Below are 22,831 nucleotides of genomic sequence, written 5' to 3'. Positions count from 1 at the left end.
ACCAACCCTAACAGGGCAAGCCACTAGAATGTAAACTGAGAGTAAGCCCCACTCCTTAGTTGCACTGATGAGGTTACCTAGTTTGGGTCATAAAATGTCTGCCAGAAAACAAGCAAGCTCAGAGATCACCAACGATCCCACAGACCTCCTCCTCCTCCTCTTTGCAAACCTCACTCCCTTCTAGCACTGATGATGTTACCTATTTGGATCATGAAACGTCTGCCAGAAAACAAGCAAGCTCAGAGAGCCCTCAAACTGAAGACCGTCAGCAAATGGAAGCCATCCTTGGTTGCCTGGAGTTATCCAGGTGTGATGGGCTTAAGTGTGACTTGTAACTACTGAGTTAAGTGCTGCACTCCCCCCCCCCAATCCCCCATTTCATTTGAATTTCATGAGGTACAATTAATTTTCTCCTGGAGACAAAACAGTTCTTCCCTCCCTGCTAATTGACTAAAGTGGAACAAACAAGTTGTTCAGGATTTTTTTTTTATTATCAAGAATTATGCCCGCATCATTTGGCCTTTAAAACTGCCTGGCAAACATTGCACAGAGTATTTCCCTGGTTTGAATTGGCGATGCCAGGGGCAACGAGTGAGAACATTTTTATTCTGCAAAACACACACTATAAAAAGTTTCTCTATCAAAACGTCCTGCTTAGTCTTCCAGCTGTTTTTTGTTCTGTTTTGATGGTATTTCAGATTTGTATAAATAGAGGGAATCTATCCTTGGAAAGAATTAGCGAAGGGAGCCAGAATTACATGGAAATTTTAAATTTAATTCAGAAAGCAGTTAATGTCATTACTCCTCAGTTATGTACTTAACAATTGCCATCTTCCATCACATTAAAGTATGTAATTTGCCAAGAATATCTGAAGATCTCCTAGTGCCATGGACTTCTGGTATTTAACAAAATACTTTTACAAGTTAACAAAAAACAATCATATCAACCATCCAGGCCATATTCCAAGGAGTGACCAGAATGTATATAGCACTGGTCAATAGAGCAGGAAAAAAAATCTTGTATCATTACAAAAATAATAGAACCCGAGTCAAGTTCCTAACATAGCATGCTCGTATTTTCTAAGAATATTGCATTTTGTACTACATACTTTTATTGCACAGGGCACCACTGTGGCAACTCTGGATGCTATTGCAATAAAAAGGTGGGAAGCTGGAGATAAAATTGTCATACAGATTTAAAAATACAGATTTCAGGGGGGGATTATAGCTATTTGTTCACCTTTTATTTTTGCTTCCATATAAACTGCTTAGTTTAGTGTTAACAAGTATTAAACATTAAATCAAGAATCTGTAGACTTAATTTTTATAGCTCAGCAAAGTGACTTTAATACAGTCTCACTGAGCCAGATTAAAACGTGTTACAGACTACCCCTTTTAAAGTACATCAAAAGCCTGGCCCCTGGATTCCCGTGTTATTTTTATAGAGTTAACCATTGTCAAAATAGTAGCAAGCTACTGTTCCTGTGTGACTTCATAAATCACAGCAAAAAAAAAGTTTTAATCTTACTGCAATGAACTATCCAGTCGTACATATCATCGTACATTTTAGATCACCTTAAAGCCTACTTGTATAAATGTGGAATTCTAGCACTACCAATCTTCAGCAGGTGACTTTTAAGAAAGAAATGTGGTGCTTTTAATTTTGAAGGCTCTTTCAACGTGACTGCCTTTGTTAAGGGCCAAAGGCAGCTGTTGTCTCCAACATTCAAACATGCCGATGTGGGAAGGATGCCTTTTTATACGTTAGGGGAGGAAGGACCTTTCACGAGAAAATATGGCTTGAAGATTATTTGGTCTGAATTAAAGTTAATTACCTCTTTGTACTTCTCAGCAAATCGTCCAAATTTCTCTATCATTTCAGCCACAAAAATAACATCCATTTTGTCAGAAAAGTTTGCAGCTTCTACGGTGTAGGCCAAGAGCTGCCGGGCGGTGGCTACGGCATTGGTGAGGTTCAGCGGCATCTGCATGAAGCATTAACGGTGCAGGAAAAAGGCGCAAAATGCATTCAAGGAATTAAAAATGGACTTGAAACGAACAGGCTGTTCTGACTCAGGCTTCCTTAACAAGCAAGAAGCAGAGATTTGGTCCCGGCAAAACCCCTTTTATTTACACGCCTGTGAATTCCTTTCAATCACAGTCAGCAAGGCTTTCGCAAACAGCTTTTCATAGGAATGTTTATCCACACGAACCTTATCTCGCTTGGAGAATTGCCAGATAACTAGTTTCCAAACGCAGGGCAAGGCAACACTTGGCACAGAGTCTCTTAAAATCACAGAGATTTCCACTCTTGAAACGACCAAAGGAACGAATTATTTCCTGCAAAAGCCCCCTCCCCCTTCGCTCCTCTTTTGTTTCCTATGGGAGGGGCCAATCACCCCCAAGGTGTGGCTTTACTCCCAAGTCGACCCTGCCTTCTTAGTTGTTCTTGTCTTCTAAGCAGCTCTGCGCATGCGCACACTGGGAACAGGCTCCAGCTGTTCCTCTGCCTCCCTGCTGCCTAGCTCCCTCTCTGCCTCCGATGCAGAGCCCTCGCCTGAGCTTCCCTCAGCCCCCAGGACTGGCCCAGGTTCCTCCCCAACCCTCCTCACTCTCCGACTCTGCTGCCAGCTCCACTGGCCACCAGCGGGCCACAACAGACAGGCTTCGTGAAGTTCACCAAACCTTTGCAGTACACAGAGTGCAGCTTTGTTTTTGTAAAACTCAGGAAACTCCCCTGCCATAATAAAGCTGCCTTAATCCACCTTCCCTGGGAATGGAATCCTACGCCTAAAGACACCACCAAACACCTTCTATTTTATTGGGAGTTTCTTCTCATCATCCACTTGAGAATCATTCTGGGATGGCAGCTCCCGGCACCTGCATTTATTTGGGCTGAAGTGTGTTGATGATCCTGGGATACTTATTGGAAATACATGAGAGCTGCTCTGATGATTTTGATTACGGAGAAGGATAGAAAGCCGCTAAATAAACCAGTGGCGTACCAAATAGGATTTCCTGATCTTCAAATGATCTACTTCTTGCTATACATACACTATATTGCCAAAAGTATTCGCTCACCCATCCACATAATCAGAAGCGGTTGTGAGCGAATACTTTTGGCAATATAGTGTAGATCATAAGGCACAAAGAGCAAGTAAGCTGGTTGAACTGACGGCTTTAATCTTTTATATGAAGTTTTTCTGTTATAAGGAATTCTTCAGGAACGAAGCAACCAGACAGACAAAATGTATTTCCTACTTCATGAAATCATTCTTTAGCAAGAACCTAGTACTGATCAAAAACACAGCACAAAGGACCAGCAAGGGTTCTCGTTCATTAATTCTCCATTTAAACAAGACACAAAGATGACTTGGGTATAATTTGGCAGTTCGATCCTGACCGACTCAAGGTTGACTCAGCCTTCCGTCCTTCCGAGGTCAGTAAAATGAGGACCCAGATTGCTGGAGGCAAGAGGCTGACTCTGTAAACACCCCTTAGAGGGGGATGTAAAGCACTGGAAAGTGGAACATAAGTCTAAGAGCTATTGCTATCTAAGCTGTGGTGGTGCAATGGTCAGAATGCAGGACTGCAGGCTGACTCTGCTACTGTGTTTCCCCGAAAATACGACCTGTCCTGAAACTAAAGCCTTGCCACGTATTTCGGGTGGGCAAAAATATTAGCCCCCCCCTTGAAAATAAGCCCCCTGGACAATCCCCCCCACCCCCGGCAAGGCAGAGCACCGCTCGCCAACCTAGCAGTATCCCGAAGGGGGCAAGCCGTGGGAACGAGGTGGGGGGCAAAGGCGCTCGCGTTGCTTGGTGCTTTCGGGGTACCGCTAAGTCGGTCAGCGGCGCTGTGCCCAGCTGAAGAGGAGGGGTTGCCGGGCAGCCACTCTCTTGCGAGCGGGCTCCCAAAGAGCCGGGCACAGCCTCAGGGTCGAATGGCTGTGTTGCACTGTCACAGCAGCAACACAGCAGCCATGAGGTGATGACGCTCGCGAACAGCCGCCCGGCAACCCCCCTTTCCAGCCAGGCACAACGCCACTGACCGACCTAGCGGTACCCGGAAGGCATCAAGCAACGTGAGCGCCTGTTCGCCACCCTCCGCCTCCCACAGCTCGGCGCCTTCGGAATGCCCCTAGGTGAGTGAATGGGGCGCTGCATGGCTGGAGAGGGAGGTTGCACGAGTGGCTTTTCCGCTCCCCGCTTGTGCGACTCGCAGGCTCACAATGCCCTTGGCTAACTCTACAGTACCTGCAGAGCCAGGGCATCTCCGCTGCTGGCACCGCCCGCCACTTGGGTGTTTTTTTTTTTGTGGCTTTCAAAGCACGGAGGATGGATGCCACTCAGGGAGTACTTCTTCGGGAGCCCGGTCGCAAGGGAGCAGCCGCCCGGCAACTCAAAAACAATAAGCCGTCCCCCTTAATAAGCCCAAGGCCATATTTCGTGGGTCAAAAAAATATAAGACCCTGTCGTATTTTCGGGGAAACACGGTAACTGAGAGCAGTTCGATCCTGACCGGCTCAAGGTTGACTCAGCCTTCCGTCCTTCCGAGGTTAGTAAAATGAGGACCCAGATTGCTCCTATAATATAAATAGGAGTAGGGATCCTGGATGCTTTGAATTATAAGCGCATTTTCAAAGACGTCAGCATTAGAAGTACCTCACAAAAGATTAGTGCCAACCTGATTAAACATATACAGGACTCTAGTGGCGTCATTTGCGTACTGGCAACGAGAGTAGTCCTCTTCGGCCCAGCGACCTCCCCGACCACATCTCCGCCATGCCCTCTTCTCGTCCTGAGCGCTGCCCAGGTAGATGCCACTGCCAGCTGAATATCGAGTGCACAGCAAGTAGGCAGTCAGGCCTGCCAAAGTTCTGGGCCACCTGGAGATCGGAAGACAAAAGAGGGCCTTCCTTGTGACATGAGAAGAGGAATGTCAGCGAAAGAAAACGGGGGAGGGAAATACGAAGTGCACAGTAAGAGGTCATTCAGTTCTGCCTATTTTAGCTTCTGAGCATTATTATTGTTTTAAGCTTCTTCTCTAGATACCAATCTGGCAAAGTAAGTGATACCGGTAGTGGCATAGTTACATGCATGTTCCCAGAGGAATATAGTGATTAAAGTGCTTGCTTAGGAACCAGGAAACTGTGAAAACCCCGCTGGGTGAGACTTGGGGCCAGTCATTCTCTCTCAGGCCACCTCACTTCACAAGGTTGTTGTTGTGGAGAAAATAAGGGGAGGAAGGAGTAGTAGGTGTGCTTGCCTCCTTGAGTAACTCATCAAGGATTAAAATCGAATTAACACATACGAACACTTATTCTCCAGTGAGGCTAGGCTCAACCCAACCCATGGTGCATATTCCTCTCAAACAAGCCTGTGTGATGTTACCTAGTTTGCTAATCTAGAAATTGCGTTGTGGCAACTGGGTTTTTCTTTCTTTTTTTAGTTTGAAACGTTTCGCTGCTTATCCAAGGAGCCTCTTTGGTCTGGGTTGAAGTTTATACCAAAGAAGCTCCTTGGATAAGCAGCCGAGCATTTCAAACCAAAGAAGAAAAATCCAAAAAAACCCTCAACTTCCAGGCAAGTCCACCTGAATGACCGACTGACTCAGGCCAATGACCGAGAATCTTCCTAATGGAACATCTGTAAGAAAACAACCAGGCTCAGAGTGCAGACCAAGGACCTTCTCTCGTTTGCTGCTTCTGCACAAATTGCTAACGTTTTCCGACAGCAGCAGCCAGTTTTTCTATAGACAAAAAATAAGGCTTTAAGCCCCTGGTTTTGGTTACTTTAACAGCTGAGTTAGAGGCAGGGGAAGCTTGAGTGTAATTTCATGAAGAGCTCTAAGTTTTAGAAATGGGAAAAGTGGCAGTTAGCCAAAAAGTTGAGGAATAAGGATGGAGGCACCGGGAAAGGCAGAGTGTGAAACAAGAGTTATAGACTGAGAAAATGGGATTCTTTGGTACAGCAGTTGTAGCAACTAGAAAAAAGGGTTGTCAATCTTGCACAGGTCTGGCTTGAGGGGAGGGAAAGAAGATTCAGCTTTGATTAGAGACAACTATCTAATTTTTGGGACAAAGGAAGGTATTGTGAGCAGGAATAATGGAAACGTTGTCTAGCTGAGCAAGACTATTATTACATTAATAAAACATTTTTAACAAAAATAACATTTTAGGTATAATTAAAAAGCACCTGGTCGTTTTTAAACTGTAGTGTTTTCTTGAAACAAAGCAGATTTTTGGAGACTTTTTGTTTTCTACAGGTTATCCATGCCTACAGGATGCCACAGACATGAAGTTTATGAAAGTAGTTACCTTACACAGAGGGCGTTTTAAGGGTAACAGCTGGCAGTTGCAAAGGTAAGGGTGGGCAACGTGTAGCCATAACAGAATTCTTTCTAGAAAGCCAAGGTCATCCTTTGTCTTTGCACCTCTGCAGCTGATCAGAACTGGATGGATGGAACTGCCAGCATGACAGTGGAAGATTGGACCGTGGGATGAACCTGTGAGTGTTTGGGGCAGGATCATGAACTTTCAATTGGGTGGGAAAACCTGGAAGCTTTCAGATTTGGGTTTTCGCAGATACGCCAACATGGCTCTTTTAAATTAATGGAATTTTGAGGAACCTCTTGCCTCGGATTCTTATTTTATTTTGGATGCTATTTGGAACCCTGACAAAATGATTGTCACAAAAGCTTACGGGCACGCTGTAGCATTCTCCATGTTATTCTCATTATCATAACTCGAAGGACCGGTGTCAGCTTCCTGCTCAATAAAGATGCCGGCTCTGCATTTATTTATTTTTAATTATCCCAGTTCAGATTAAGTAAGACACCGCTTATTATGTGGGAGGAGAACAAGGTTGGGCAATGCTCAAGCTCAAAAGCTACCAACCTGGCCTCTCAACCCCCTTCGTCACCCACCTACCTGAAGTCGCCTTTGTTGTTGAGAATCCTTTCTGGGGGGCAATACTGGGCAGAGCTGTTCAGGACCACAATATCCACAGTCCTTGAATTATTCCCACGCCTGGAGTGCACATGACACCCCCAGTTTCCGGTCGATCCAGCTTGAATATTTGAGATGGTCAGGGCACTAGTGACAACGAGCAAGAGCAGCATTAAACATTGTTATCAAATCATTCCCGGGAATTGTTTTACTGGCAAGAAACAATGAATTATTCTACATCTGGGTGGGCAACTATGGCCCCTTTATGAGCTGTGGACTTCAACTCCCAGAATTCCTGAGCCAGCATGGGGAAGTCCATAGGTTGCCCATCCCTGTTCTATATTGACGTTCAAAATTAACTATGAGATGCCTTAACAATTGCTGTATTTTTCAGACTATAAGACGCACCAAGATTTCAAAGAGGAAAGTCAGGAAAAAAATGTTTTTGCCCTCCCTGTCCCCCAGAAGCATTCTGCAGGCATCAGCAGGGCTCAGGGAAGGCAAAAATGCCCCCGTTTTCCGCCAAAATGGGGGAATTTCCCCCTTCCTCCAGCCCTGCTGAAGCCTGCAGAGTGCTTCTGGGGGTGGGGGAAGGCGAAAACACTCATTTTTGCGAAAAACGGTCCGTGGGGCGAGGGCTTCGGGAGGCCAAAAATAGCTGTATTTGGTGTATAAGACGCACCAACATTTCCACTTTCTTTTAAGGGGGGGAAAGGTGCGTCTTATACTCCAAAAAATACAGAAGCCAGGCAAGGTTGCACGATCTTGCCGTACAAAAGAACTAGATCATTCCATCCAGCAGCTTCTCCGAGCTATTGTTTAAAAACCAACGGTGAACTTCTTCCATGTTAGAAAACGCCGCGCCAATGAGATTAAAGAAACCGTCACAATGAAGACAATGCAGTGGGCGAGCAGGTTTCTACAGCGTGGAAGTGAAGACTTCTGCAGGAAGAACGAGCAGTACTTTTGCTTAAAAAAACAAAACAAAACCATTCAGGAAATTGTTTTAGAAGAGGTGATAATTACGCAGCGCATTAAGAGAAATATTTAAAGTTTCTTTAAGTAGCAATTACGTCCTGTGAGAATTCCCCGTTGTATAAACAGAGCCAACATGAGCCACGTCTGGGTGCCCACTGAATCAAAGGGCGAAGGAACACACTGGCAGAATTCTGTCTCTCACCTGGCAATTACAGAGCAGTTATGAACCATGTTCTTCTCCACAAAAATCCCCTGGGATTCATCCGTTTCAACGATCCTCCCATCTTGGTACCAGAGGACCTGCATGTCTTCATCGATGTACGAAACCATGCACTGGAAAGGCAGGCTGTCCCCTTCGAAGACCAGCTGCCGACGGGACGGGCTCAGGGAGAAAGACGGCAGCTCCAGGGGAGGGTCTGTTTTCCATGGGGGAGTTGGGGGGGGGAAGGAGAGGATTTTTTTACCACAACATACAAAAGATACAGGTAGTCCTCAATTTACGACCACAATTGAGCTGAAAATGTATGTTGCCAACTAAAACATTTTTAAAAAGTGAGTTTTGCCCCATTTTATAACCTTTCTTGCCATGGTGGTTAAGTTGAATCACTGCAGTTGTTTAATTTGGGGGGGGGGGCAGCCTATGAAGGATTAAAAAATAAAAATAAACATGTTTTACTATTGCTTTTTTAAGGAGAATTTAGGCCCACGGGTTTTGGCAACAGAAAATATTCACTTTTTGTCCGTTTTTTGCAAAAAATGGAAAAACAAAGAGACTCCCCCGGAACAAGAAATAATAAAGAAGATATGGACGTGCGCAGAAACGGACAGGCTGACTCTAGAGCTCAAAGACAAGGATGAGACGGAACACCACGAAATCTGGGACAAATGGTACCGATGGTTAGAAAGGAGGGAAGGAGGTCAGGACAAAAAAACACAGACAAGTTAAGAATTGGAAAACATGGTATTTAGAATGTGTGATAGGTAGAAATTGGATATGTATTTGTATGGTTCGTAACTATATAAAAGAAAGGATCAACGGACAAGTAATCTGACCGATTACACATCTCTATGTAATGGATATAAGGTGTAATTGTTGTAAAATCCAATCACTATATGGAAACGTTTATGCCAGAAAGGTCGCCCCATGTCCCAATGTTTTTAATGTTTATCTAATAAAAAGCTTTATACATACATACATACACATATAAGAAAATATTCACTTTTTGAAGAATACTTGCTTCTTCAAAATCAGCTTTTTTCTTTTTTAAAATCCACTCATGATGGCTGAGCAGCATCATAAAAATCAATGCCTCATTGGGTGAGGGATACTTACCTACCGCCTTGAAAGAGGCGGTGGTGAGGCCCTTGCTCAAGAGACCTTCGCTCGACCCAATGGAGCTAGCTAATTATCGTCCAGTCTCCAACCTTCCCTTTCTAGCGAAGGTTGTTGAGAATGTGGTGGCGCAGCAATTTCCACAACACCTAGACGAATCCGACTATCTAGACCCACGCCAGTCCGGCTTCCGACCCGGGCACAGCACGGAGACAGCCTTGGTCGCGTTGGTTGATGATCTCTGGAGGGCCAGAGATAGAGGTTGTTCCTCTATCCTGGTCCTATTAGATCTCTCGGCGGCTTTTGATACCATCGACCATGGTATCCTATTGCGTCGGTTGGAGGGGATGGGAGTCGGCGGCACCGTTTTGCGGTGGTTCGGCTCCTACCTCTCCGACCGGAAGCAATGTGTGTTGACAGGGGGGCAGAGGTCGTCCCTGAGGCCACTCACTTGTGGAGTGCCACAGGGGTCGGTCCTCTCGCCTCTCCTGTTCAACGCATATGTGAAGCCGCTGGGTGAGATCATCCGTGGTTTTGGGGTTGAGTACCACCTGTACGCTGATGACACTCAGCTGTACATTTCAACCCCAAACCACCCCAACGAGGCTGTCGAAGTGATGTCCCGGTGTTTGGAAGCCGTCGGGGTCTGGATGGGGGACAACAGACTCAAACTCAACCCCTCCAAGACTGAGTGGCTGTGGGTACCGGCGCCTCGGTTCAGCCAGCTGACCCCATCGCTGGCCATAGGGGGCGAACAGCTGTCCCCTGTGGAGCGGGCGCGCAATTTGGGCGTCCTCCTCGATGCCCGGCTGTCAATGGAGGACCATGTGGCAGCCGTGGCAAGGGGGGCGTTCCACCAGGTTCGCCAATTGCGCCCCCTACTGGACCGGAGTGCCCTGCGCACGGTCACTCATGCGCTGGTGACGTCTCGCCTGGACTACTGCAATGCCCTCTACATGGGGCTTCCCTTGGGACGCATCCGGAGACTGCAGCTAGTTCAGAACGCAGCCGCGCGGGTCATCATGGGAAGTACTCGTTACTCCCACGTAACACCTCTCCTGCGCGAGCTGCACTGGCTACCTGTGGCCTTTCGGGTGCGTTTCAAGGTACTGATCACCATCTTTAAAGCGCTCCATGGCATAGGACCTAGTTATCTGCAGGATCGCATCCTACCACACACGTCCCTGCGACCTATCCGCTCGCACAGAGAGGGGCTCCTCCTGGTGCCGTCTGCTAGGCAATGCCAGCGGGCGACACCTAGGAGTAGATCCTTCTCTGTGATGGGCCCAACCCTCTGGAACGACCTCCCCCCGGACATTCGAACTACCACCGACCTCCGTTCCTTCCGGCAAAAGTTAAAGACTCACCTATTTCAATCAGCTGGCCTGGCACTTTCTTAGTTTTACCTCCCGGGGATATTTTAATTGGGTTTGGGGTTTTAATTAGCTTTTAATGTACTATATTTATTATTCTATATACAGTCTTGCAACCTCCTCCACCTACGTATTTAATTATTTAACTGTTTTATGTATGTATTTTATAACGCATTTTAGTGACTGTACACCGCCCCGAGTCCCTTTCGGGAGAGGGGGCGGTCTATAAATATGAATAATAAATAAAAATAAATAAATGACCAAATATCAAATTGTTAAGAAAACTAGAAGGGGAAGATTTATGCTGTGGAGAAACTTAGTGCGATCATTTTAAATTGAGGGTGCTTGTCCTGAAGCATTCTTACCACAGGTCAGAAGTCCTTGCTTTATGCTCAGGATTGGTTGAGCCTGTAGTGATTTCGGATAGGCACATCTGGTGTCACGAACAGTTATATTTCTTTCTTGTAGCCACTGCTGCATCCATAGCATGTTACAATCACAAAGCAGGTAATCTGTCTGGAATTCGCTGAAATAATTTAAAAAAGAGAAGCAATATAATTAAGCCTGAAATAATTGAAATGTAGCAATTAAAATAGCCAGGATCGAGCTGTAGCTTCACCGTAAACTAAGTTTTAAACTTAAAATTTTAACAAGCTTTAAAACAAGGGTACCACGGCTTTATTACGTTTTAGTATAAAGTTATGACAATTAAAAATAATATGAAATGATACATGTTTATACGCTTAATCTAAGAATCTTGGGGTCATGAAGAAACCTAGTAAACAAAGAGGTTGCAAAATCTACTGAAAAATTAAAATTGCACCCAGCAAACGACTCGTCCATTTGTACTTACAGAGCTTTTAGTGAAGTTAGATGATCGAAGGTTCCTTGGGCAAGCAAAGAAAATAAATTTCCTGACAGATTTCTAGGAAATGTGGAAACACAAACATTTTAGAAATCTTCACAGGGACCAGCAATGCTGCAACCCAGATTCTTCCAGTCACATCACCTCCTACTACAGTACAGGTAGTCCTCGACTTACAACCACAACTGAGCCCAAATTTATGTTGCTAAGTGAGAGAGATGTTAATTGAGTTCTGTCCCGTTTTCCAACTTTTCCTGCCAAAGCTGTTCAATGAATCACCACAGTTGTTAAGTTAGTAACACAGTCGTTAAGTGAACCTGGTTTCCAGGACATTGCAACCATCATAAATGTGAGTCGGTTGCCAAGGGTCCAAATTTTGCTCCTGACACTTTTTTCAGTGTCATTGTAACTTCAGTCAAAGTTACACAACTGTTGTGAGTCAAGGACCACCTATAAAAGGTATGGAGGAAAAAGTAGGTGTCTACTACTGAGCGTCACTTTTCAAATGTGACAGCTTCTCCAGATGTTCTAAGGTCCATGTGAGGAGACCTCTTTCCTCTCCGGCCCCTCTGGCTTGCCTCCAACCAAAAAGAAAATAACCAGGCAGCTTCTTCATCAACACACAGACACAGACTCACACCCTTTTTTATTTATTTAACAAGCCTTTTGCTTTAAGCATCTAGGTTGTTTTTTAAATGAAGCAACGAATACATCAAAAATAACACTTACAGTCTAATGAGGTTTGTCAATCCTTTAAAAACATCTGCATTCAGGCATCCTATCTGGTTATTTGTTAAATCTCTGTTAAAAGAGGGGAGAGATTATCAATTAATTACAATTACCTTAGAACAGGGAGGGCGAACCTTTTTCTTACGGTCTGCACGCATGCCCACTCAATCTCCCCGCCCACCTGCGCATGCACACACGAACCCCCTCCTGCGCATCCGTGTGCAACCCTTTCCTGAAGCCTAGGGAGGGTGAAAACGGCCTCCCTTGGCCGCCCGGAAATGGACTGTTTCCAAACTTCTGGTTGGCCCTTTGGGGCCATTTTCTGCCCTCCCCAGAAAAGCCTACGGAGCCTGGGGAGGCTTTCCAGAAAATGGCCCTCCGAAAAACAGGAACAAACTTCCCCATTGGGGCCACTTTTCGCCCTTCCCAAACTCCGGAGGCTTTCCTGCAGCCTGGGGAGGGCGAAAAAATCAGCTGCCTGGCACGCGCATGTGTTGAGCCACCAAATATGACTCCGCGTGCCACCTGTGGCACGCATGTCATGGGTTCGCCACCACGGCCCTAGAATGTGGAGGGTTGGAAGGTCTTCTAGTCCAACCCCGTCCCCCCCTTGAGCAATAGATCAGTTAATCAGCCGAGATTCAGTCAAGTCAGCTGTCTGTGACCTCATTTCCTGCTCTTCTCAGCCCTTTCCCACCATCCTCTCTGCACTGTAACGTTAGTTCTAGGGCAGGAGGTTGTTGGTAATCACAAACACTGGAGAACTACAAAAAAGATGCCCCTCGCACAGGTCAGGAAGGCAATTCATCCACCAGAAGTGAAGCATCAACTCAAGCAACTTTCTCAGACTAACTCCCAATAAATGGAAAAACCTGGTGAATCTGTTGAAGAAGTCATATTTACAGGAAATCCTAACATGCCAGCTGAGTTTCTTCTCCATTACGTATGTACAGAGTTGAAACTTGTCTTAAAAATGTGTCAACTTCAGTTTTTCTAAACCCTTTTACCCTGGGGGAGCCACCAGAAAAATGTTCAGATTTCGGGAAATACCTGAGGTTTTTTTTGTTTTTTTTTTTGAAAAAAACAATACACACCAAAACTACAAAAAGAATTCAAAATTCATTTTTAACCTACACAATTGTGCTTTACCATGTTTACAGCAACGGCAAAGTGACATGCTGGTAGTTGAACATGTAAAAAAAAAAAATCCCCACCGCCATGGGCACTGTATGCAAAGATTAAAAATAAATATAAATCTATAAAACATCTTGTAGAAGAGAAATCTGGTCTAAACATTTCAGGGATGTGGATTCGCGAGTGGGGTGTTGGATGAAGATTATACACAATATTCTAAAACAGAAAATGGTTTCAGTTTAAGTGAGGCTAACTAGACATTGCGAGTTGTGTGGGTGGATTACAGCTACCACAAGCCTTTATATTGCAACACTTCATTTATATCCCAGTTACAATGCGGTCAATACTTACAATCTTTTCAGGGATGTAAGTCCTAGAAAAGCTCCTGGATCTATCACACTAATGAGATTGTTCTTGAGATCCCTGTTTCAAGGAAAAAGGCAATGCAGAATAGTTACAATCTTGCAGAAATTAGCAGGATTATTAATACCTTGGGATTGCTTCCCCACAAAATTAGTTGAGACAATGGAACCCCTTTTTATCTAGGTTACTCATTGGCACCTGCTCTATCACCTTTATAATTAAGGTGTCTCCAAAAGATACATCCAGATTAAACCAAGAAAAAGTACATTTCCTCTTTACAGAGAAACTTCCCACGTGAAGGAGGACTCTGACAGTCCAGGGGTTCATTTATCTTCTTAGCCAAAATGCAATCATAAAAGTGACAGGGTAACCATATCAGGGGACAAAGGCACAGCCCGTGAGTAAAATACTGAATGCAACATTTAAACCTCAAATCTGGAATCATTCTTTTTTGTTCTTACTTTGAAAAAATTATATAGTTCAAAAGGACGTACAGAATACACATACGATCAATTACTTCAGTGCAAACGGTTTCTGGACGCTGCGTGGTCCCTAACCCAGACAAATCTACCCGCCCACCCCTTTCTCCTCAAATCTCAACAGGGTCATATTTGATTGATGTCAGACAGAGAAATTGCATAATGTCATGATTAGGTCATTCAAAATCAAATGTTAAAACACCACAGGGGCCCCCTTTCAGGTACAGGATTGGGGCGATGGCAAGGTTCTTCTTTCCTGAACCGTGACTACAAATGCTTTAGGATCTCTTGCAGTTCCCTCTTATCTTATCCTCCAGGGGCCAACCTTCTGGATACGATGGTGAGTAAGGCTTAGCTATCGAGCTTGAAATTGCTATGGGAAACCCTTATTGTGAGGGACCTGAGCTACGCATTGCTGCAAAGTAACAGCACAGAGACAACTGTGTTGTTACCTGAAGTGGCAGCATTCCCAAACGCATCTGCCTGTGGATCCTGAACTCTGAAAGAAAATAAGGTCCTCCGGACCTCCTGTATGTGGGACGCGAGTGGGAAAGAGTCATGGATCTCTGTTCAAAGTTTTAATCTTTTTAATCGCAAAGTGGTCCTATAGTGAGATTAAATGCTAATCCCTCTAGATTATCAAACAATTATCTAAATTAAGTATACAATAGTAATGCACATAAAATTTATAAAAACACACCATTGTATCACTAAAGACTTGCATTAATTAGCCCAGTTCCTGAAATATATTCTAATCAATTCTCAGTTGAGGAAACTATGAAGCCAAACAGCAGGCACTCAGTCGACTAATTAATGGAAAGCTGTCAATGTGCAGAGTTTCTAGGGATGAGGGAATAATCAGGATAACTAACTTTTGCAAGAGACCACACTGATAGTTATCAACCACAGCTTTAAGCAGCTAATCTTAACCTACGTTAAAATTTGTCTCTTATCTCAGTCACAAATCAGAACTAAGTTATTTACCGGTACATGTCCTTGCAATTCTGATGAAAAAAATGTTGCAGTTGAGCTCAAGCAAATTAGTAAATGATTGAATCCTTACCACAAGCTTTCAAAGATAGGGCAGTGACTATACCTTTGCATGCAAAAAGATCTCCCTTGAATTTTACTCTCTGAGTAGCTGACACAAATGAGTGCAACTGTCAAATTGACCCAATCACATAATGCAGTATAAAGCTATGTGACACAAAGCTACTGAATTACTGAATAAAGAGAATTTGGTAGGTAGAGACAAAGGGAGATTCATACAAAGGTGCAAGTACAGCAATTAGCTATAATCCAGCTATAACTTCAGGGAGAAAACTGAATGGCAAACTATACTGTGTAACAGCCAAAAGGCTGTAGACCCTTTATTCATTCATTCAGCCAGGAAAAAATACACTAAATGTTCAGCATACAGCAATATATATAAAATATGCATTCCGATTGGTTTCCTTAAAGCACCTGCAGTCTTTAATTACATAATACTTTGCTTCCACCTATTATTTTAATGATTACTTATGTGATCTAATTGCTAGGAACTTAAAATGAAAAAAAAAGAGTCAAAGTTGGCATTTCTCCTACAAGCAGTAAGAATAGAAACATTTATAGGATTTACAACTTGTTGAATAAACAGGAAAAAAACAGCATTCAGGGATCATAAATGTTGTTAGAGAAAGTTGTTAGGGATGTAACCCTAGTCTTGGCTTGGCAATGTATATAAGCCATGATTGTAACAAATGTATCTGTTACTTTAAATGCTAGAGAGATGTAATGGGATGCTAATTGCTTTAAGCAGCCATATAAAGAGGAAGGAACTATTAAGGTTTCCTCCCCGATAGCTACTGATATTCCTGACTGTTACATATGAGCTTTGTATTAGAGAGAAGACCATGTATTGGATGGTGGCTAGTCTGTAACTAAGTTACCTGTCTACATGATGAATTGTGAGTTGAGCAACTGTAACTTCAACAGGTGTAAATAGACTGTATATATTTCAAGACTGCTTATAGTCTGTTTACTGATGGATAATTGCTTAGGGTAATACAATGCTTTATTCAAAACATTCCACCGTATTAATGTGCTGAATTTCACCACTGCTTGCCAAGACATTACTGCAGATAAGGAACCCACGTCTGAGTTAAAGAATTTGGCCAAAGGATTCCACCTAGAAATGTAATTGATTCACGGTTCCAGTCATAAAACTAGCCTTGATTAGAAAAATCCCAGGGAAACCCGGTGAAACAATCCAAAACCCACTACACCATTTCTGACACTCCATCCGGCCCCAAAAGGCGACAAAGTAGCGGCCAAATTCCTCTCCTTGTTATCAAAGGTTTTCATTTCTGCAAACCATGTTTCTTATTAATGCCAGAAAGTTCCACTTCCACTTCAATGGTCCACAGAACACTGATAACACCGGGTAGCCTTTTGCAAAAACGAGATGGGTGGAAATGTGGACTCTGGAAGCCACTGGTTGCCAGATCATGGCTTCTTCCATTTATGCCAGTTTTGTTTGTTGTTCTCCTAAAAGGCGTCTCATGAACATTGACATTGGGTGATGCAACAGTTGTCTCGCAACTTTCCATATCGCAAACGTCTTGCAACTTTCCAAATTTGCAAATTGCATATTTTGCAAGGTGCATTTTCTACACATGTGCACTCTCTGTCTGACTAGACCAACCATCCTTTTCCCACAGAGATTGCTGTTAATTGGAGCATTATTCGTTTCCATCAACCTGGTAGAATCCATTTTTGGGTTCTGTCTGTTTCACCAAAATCTGTTTGCTTAGTAAAAGGACTTAGATCAAACTCGGATCAAATGCTAGGTCAGAGGACAGCGGATAGGTCTAAAGGGTTCACAGTTTTTCTCTTACTGCTGTAGATGTAGATGGTTCATTTATAAATAGACATGCATTGGATACATGCTCTAAGGACCGTTTTTGGAAATATTCACCCAAACCGTTCTGAAGCAATTAATTGCATGCTTTAAAATACGCCTCGTAGGAACTCTAGTTATTTAAGTACTTTGGCTGGAATATTTTGTTTGAACAAGTTTAATTAAATGTATGTAAAGGCAGGAGGATTAGAATACTAAGCCATGCAATGGTAAAAACTTACAATCGTTCCAGAAGGCTTAGTCCAGCAAAGGAGCCATTCTTCAAGCCAGATATCTTATTGTTGCTCAGAATTCTACAAAGCAAAAAGAAAATCCATCCTAAGAAAAGTCCTTTGACGGCATTCTAGTAGTTTGCAGAGGCATTTGGTTTTATTCTTTCTCTCAATCTTAAATCTCGTACACTCAATAGGTGAATTGATATAAAAGTAATTATGTAATTTATTAGGTGCATATATGATATGATTAACCATGGTCTCTTAGCCCAACAAGACTCCTACTAAATTTTTAAATGTAAGAAAGACAGAAGGAAAGTTGGATTTTTTTTTCACTCCCTTTGCTCCTTCTTTTTCTTTTCATTTCTTTTCAAATCACACACATGCAATAAATATGAAAGGAGGAAAGATAGAAGTGATTTGGATAGACTAAAACTTAGGAGAAGAGAAAAACCACTTAAAGAAAGGGGAAAAAAAGAGTTTTCCTCAAGTTAAGCAAACAATAGAAAATTACATTTTTAAACAGGCATTACTAAATCTGCTTGAACAGTTAAGCTGTGTATAGCAGAGATTGTTTCTAGAAGAATCAACAACACAAGCTTACAGATAAAAAAAAACCCTAATTTTATTATTTTACACCTTTTAAAGTTACATGCAAGATAACTTTAGAACCAAAGGTTATCTTCATAAAAGCATTAAATGCATATTTAAAAAAATCAATACATCTGAAGTAATCCAGACATAGTTTTCCTTAATAGAGAAATGCCATGTAAAGTTGTTGATATGAATGAGGAGCAAGAAGGAAGAAACGTCCTTCTTGCTAGCATGTAGTAGTATGACTACTATAACTATCAAAAAAGCTTTTCTGAACAGCAGCCACTATTAATAACAGCTGAGGATATATATGTCACACCATTGCAGAGAAGGTTTCCTAAGAAAATACACAGCCACATGTACAAGCAGAGAACTTTCTCAAAGAAAACAGTGGCCACATGGAAAGCTTTCTAAACCAAATATTTTTCTGGGAAGAATTCCAGGAAAAACTGTGAAAGAAACATAATGAAAAAAAAAAACTTCACAGATCTCTGCAGCTCTAATTTTAAATGCAATTTGCCAATGTTTACTGTATAAATTCAAAATCTAAATATGTTCTCATACAATCCTATTTTTGTTTAAACATTTCTTCTGCCTATTTCGCTTGGAAGGGTTACCCTTACCATCCTTTCAAATGACACAATAGCTATTGAAACTACTATATGAATTTATATGCTGACTAAATATTGTTATCTTGTACTGAATTTTGTTTAAATGTATATACCATGAGTGTGGGGGGAGGGGACACCTGCCGCATATTGCAACTGCCAAAATTTGTAACCTTTTCCAACACCCTTTTCCTTTTTATTTCCTAAAACCAATAAAACTTTGTTTTAAAAGAAAAAAGATACTAATAATGGAAAAAACATGGAACTGAAAATTATTAGAGAATGTTATCAATGCTAACATAATAGAATGACTTAGAATAGGATATAAAAAATTCTTTATTATTGGATATACTGAAGATGATATAATGAATCATTATAATATAAATGGATACATATTTAGAATACCTTGTTCAAAATGGAGAAACAATAGTGATAATCAAACAAATGAAGTATAATAATAATGTATACAAAGATATGACTATGGAAAGGACGCAGAAAGACCTTGTAACCAATCGACACACTGTATGCAGTTGAAGAGGTTTTTATTTTATATGTTTTGTGTGTTTGTGTTTGTTTGAAAATAAAAAAAAAAATTTTTTTTAAAAGAAAAGTAAGTTGGTGTTGCTATTCGGCATCACTGGCTCCCTTCCTCTCCTTGAAATGGGAAACCACCAGCAGTTTTTCCCCAGCCTGACTCAGTTGGTTGCCCCAATTCTCACAGGGAAGGAACGGTCCTGACAATAGCATCAATAACCCGATGCTAAGGGCTTTAAAGGTTAAAAGCAACCATTTTAAACAGCACCAGAACTACTGTTGGTTTAGGATCTGTGGCACAGATGCAATGTCTACAATACAGGCCCCTGTTACAGATGAATCTCTGAGGTGAAGCAGGTAAACCCGGGTGGGGGGGGAGCCCAACTATTTTTTCACCGCCTAGAAAACACTGCTAACTGGAACTACGCTCCTTGTGGCCTGGGTCGTACTGATTGAAGAAGTATTGTGTTGGGCCACATACAAAATACATAATATGGTTGGCTTATCGCCTAGCCAGTTGTTCAGACTGGGCTTGGCGTTTTTTGTTTGCCTACTGAGTCCTACCCCTTTTATTACACCTTGTGGGGCCACATTACTAGCTGTCCAGGGACGCAGACCGGACACGCCTGCTCTGAAGTTTTAATTACCCAGAAGAAAACAAGCAGGTTGAGGAGAATAACAGGAAAATGCACTTCATAAGACCAATAGGAAAGGGCATCAGAACCAAAGATATGAAAGCAGTTTAGAGAGGAAGTAGCAGGGTAAACCAAACGAAGCAGACTGGATAGAAACCACCAAGGAATCAAAAGGCCAAACTGGAAAAACAAAACTCTCACAAAGTGGCAATGGCAGGCTAGGTTACACACTGAGAAAACAACACGGCTGTGTCCCCGAAGGTGTTAATTTCATCCTGAAGAACCACTCCAGTTCATGATTCTTCTGGGGGTGGGGTGGGGTGACAAACTGAAGATGTCTCCACGAAAGTGGGACCAACAGCAAAAGCCAAAGAATCGGTGAATTGAGCAATTTCTTGGAGCTTCTCTGCCGCAGCTTGCAAGGAAAACACCCGCTTTTCCATGCTTTTAAGCACCGGGAGACAAGGGGGATCTTGCTTGCAGCTGTGGGATCTTGTAAAGGACACAACAATTGCAAAGCTCAGGCTGCTTGCAACAGTTTTTTTACCGTCCTAATCAAAGTTTTTAATAAAAACTGCCCTACAAACTTAGCAGGGCGCTAAGCCTTCAAAAGTTAACACCACCATTTTGCTAGTGTAAATACTGGTACTTGTATTGTTTCACACACACCCTGAACAATTTCTGTAACTCTCAGATCTGCAGAATCTGGAAACTGGACCCGTGAACCTTGCTGCAGAATGACTGGGACTGTTTGCTGGCTGGGGAATTCTGGGAGTTGAAGTCCACAAGTCTTAAAGTTCCCAAGTTTGGACACCCCTGCCTTAATCTACTTTAACGGCAATGATGGGGGCCAAAAATTGCTGTTGTTATGCGAGTTTCGCTCCATTTTTACAACTTTTCTCACTCCAGTCGTTAAGTGGATCACCATAGTTGTTTAGTTAGTAACCCGGTTGTTAAGTGAATCTGGATTTCCCCAGAGACTTTGCCGGTCAGACTGTCACAAAAGGGGATGACCGCAGTCTGCCACGGCCATGTGTGACAAGCATCTCAATTTTGATCACGTGATCCTGGGGAGGCTGCAATGGTAGTTAAGTGTGAAAACCGATCCTACGTCACTTTTTCAACTGCCTTTGTAACTTCGGTCACTAAGCCAACTGTTATAAGTTGAGGACTGTCTAACAACGGTTTGCTTTTACACGGCTCTGAAAAAAACTGTAAGGCGGCCCAGGGGGCACCCAATCCAAGGAAGAGCTGCATCCTACTGAACGGTCACTAAGCAGATCGCTGTAAGTCGAGGAACGCCTCTAAGAAAAGAGACCAGGAGGGACCAGGCTGAGGAAGGGCTGCATCGCCCTGAACGGTCACTAAGCGGACCACTGTAACTTGAGGACAGCCTGTAGGAAGGGAGTGAAGGGAGGGACGCATGCCAAGGAGGGACTGCATCCCATCCAACGGTCGCTAAGCAGACTGCTGTAAGTCGAGGACTGCCTCTAAGAATAGAGGGAGGGGAGGGGAATCCAGGCCAAGAAAGGGGCACATCGCCTTGAAAGGTCACTAAGTAAAACGTTGTAAGTCGAGGACTACTCTAAGAAGGGAGTCGGGGGGGGGACGACGAACCCAGGCAAAGGGCTGCATCCCATCAGTCACTAAGCAGACCGTTGTAACTCGAGGACTGCCTCTAAGAAGGGAGTCAAGGGGGGACCAAGGCCAAGGAAGGGCTGCATCCCATTAAACGGTCACTAAGCAAACCGTCGTATCTTGAGGACTGCCTCTAAGATGGGAGTCAAGGGAATGGAACGGCCACACTGACTCCCATCTTAGAGGCAGTCCTCGAGATACGACGGTTTGCTTAGTGACCGTTTAATGGGATGCAGCCCTTCCTTGGCCTTGGTCCTGGTCCCCCTTTGACTCCCTTCTTAGAGGCAGTCCTCGAGTTACAACGGTCTGCTTTAGTGACTAAAGGGACCGCCGCAACCCGAGGACGGCGTGCCAGAGGCATAAAGGGGGGGGAGGGGGAGGGGAACCGGCGCGAGGACCAAAGGGGGGGAGGGGGAGACGGCCACCCACCTACCCGGCGGAGGGCGCATGCGCACTGGACCCTTCTCCCCCTTGCGCGGCTACTCACAGGCTGACGGTCCTCTCGGGGAAGGCGCCGGGCGGCAGGACGTGGGCCAGGGCCAGGCTGCTGCACACCACCTTCTCCCCGGGCCCCGGAGAGGCCTTGCTGCCCCGCGGGCGACCTCCGCCTCCCCCGTCCTGCTTGCACCCGGCGGGCAGCCCCGGGCCCCCGCTCTCCGCCAGCGCCAGCAGCAGCAGCAGCAGCAGCAGCAGCAGGCCCCCCGGCGGAGGAGTCCGGCCCGGGCCCGCCATCGCCGCCTCCCCCTTCAATGCAAGCCCGAGCGCCCTCGCCGCCGTTGCCGGATCCCACCGGCCACGGCCGCCATCCAGCCGCCCTCTCGCCTCAGCCCGCTTGCTGAGGAGACGCGCATGCGCCGCGCTCCGCCCCCTCCCTCCCGCCTTGGCGCATGCGCGGCCCGCGGCCCCGACGCTCCTCTTTCCATTCTGCCCGGCTTGCATTTCTTTTCTTTTTTTTAATGTTCTGGGCACGAAGCGGCTTCTGGGTCCTTTGTAAAGATGGTCCATGCAGGGAGAGTGTCCCCTCGGCCCCCATCACGCAGGGGGCTCCCTCGGCCCAGCAATAGGGGGGAACGTCAAATAAAGCTGCTTCACAAGAAGCAATGGAAGGAAACTAATCAAGGAGAGAAACAACCTGGAACTAAGGAGGAAATTCGTGGCAGTTAGAACAATTAACCAGTGGGACAGAAGTTGCCTTCAGAACTTGTAAATGCTCCAACACTAGAAGATTTTTTTTTAAAGAAGAGACTGAACAACCATTTGTTTGGAATGATACAGGATTTCCTGTCTAGGCAGGGGGTTGGACTAGAAGACCTCCAAGGTCCCTTCCATCTCTCCTATTCCATTCCATTCTATATTATATTATATCCTATATTCTATTCTCCTATTCTAATCTATATTCTATTCTATATTCTCCTATTCTAATCTATTCTCCTATTCTATTCTACATTCTATATCCTATATTCTATTCTCCTATTCTGTTCTGTTGTAGTCTATCCTATTCTATTCTC

The 22,831-nt window shown here is 44.1% G+C and overlaps 1 protein-coding gene across 1 annotated transcript in view; it reads right to left on the bottom strand.

Moving 5' to 3' along the window:
- ADGRA3 (adhesion G protein-coupled receptor A3) overlaps positions 1-22,160 on the bottom strand; it is a 38,868-nt gene extending 16,708 nt beyond the window's left edge. Inside the window, exons 1-10 of the mRNA XM_081958945.1 lie at positions 21,811-22,160; positions 17,324-17,395; positions 13,713-13,784; positions 12,228-12,299; positions 11,487-11,558; positions 10,999-11,159; positions 8,130-8,343; positions 6,932-7,096; positions 4,687-4,888; positions 1,836-1,985 (exon numbers count right to left, since the gene is read on the bottom strand). Of these exons, the coding sequence (XP_081815071.1) occupies positions 1,836-1,985; positions 4,687-4,888; positions 6,932-7,096; positions 8,130-8,343; positions 10,999-11,159; positions 11,487-11,558; positions 12,228-12,299; positions 13,713-13,784; positions 17,324-17,395; positions 21,811-22,055 (1,425 nt within the window). The 5' untranslated portion in view covers positions 22,056-22,160. The remainder of the gene's footprint in view (positions 1-1,835; positions 1,986-4,686; positions 4,889-6,931; positions 7,097-8,129; positions 8,344-10,998; positions 11,160-11,486; positions 11,559-12,227; positions 12,300-13,712; positions 13,785-17,323; positions 17,396-21,810) is intronic.
- Between the last annotated feature and the right edge of the window lie 671 nt (positions 22,161-22,831).

The sequence above is a fragment of the Natrix helvetica genome (assembly GCF_964273705.1).
Source record: "Natrix helvetica genome assembly, chromosome: 7".
NCBI lineage: Eukaryota > Metazoa > Chordata > Lepidosauria > Squamata > Natricidae > Natrix > Natrix helvetica.
The sequence above is the reverse complement of the archived record's forward strand: the minus strand, read 5'-3'. Positions and strand labels throughout refer to the sequence as shown.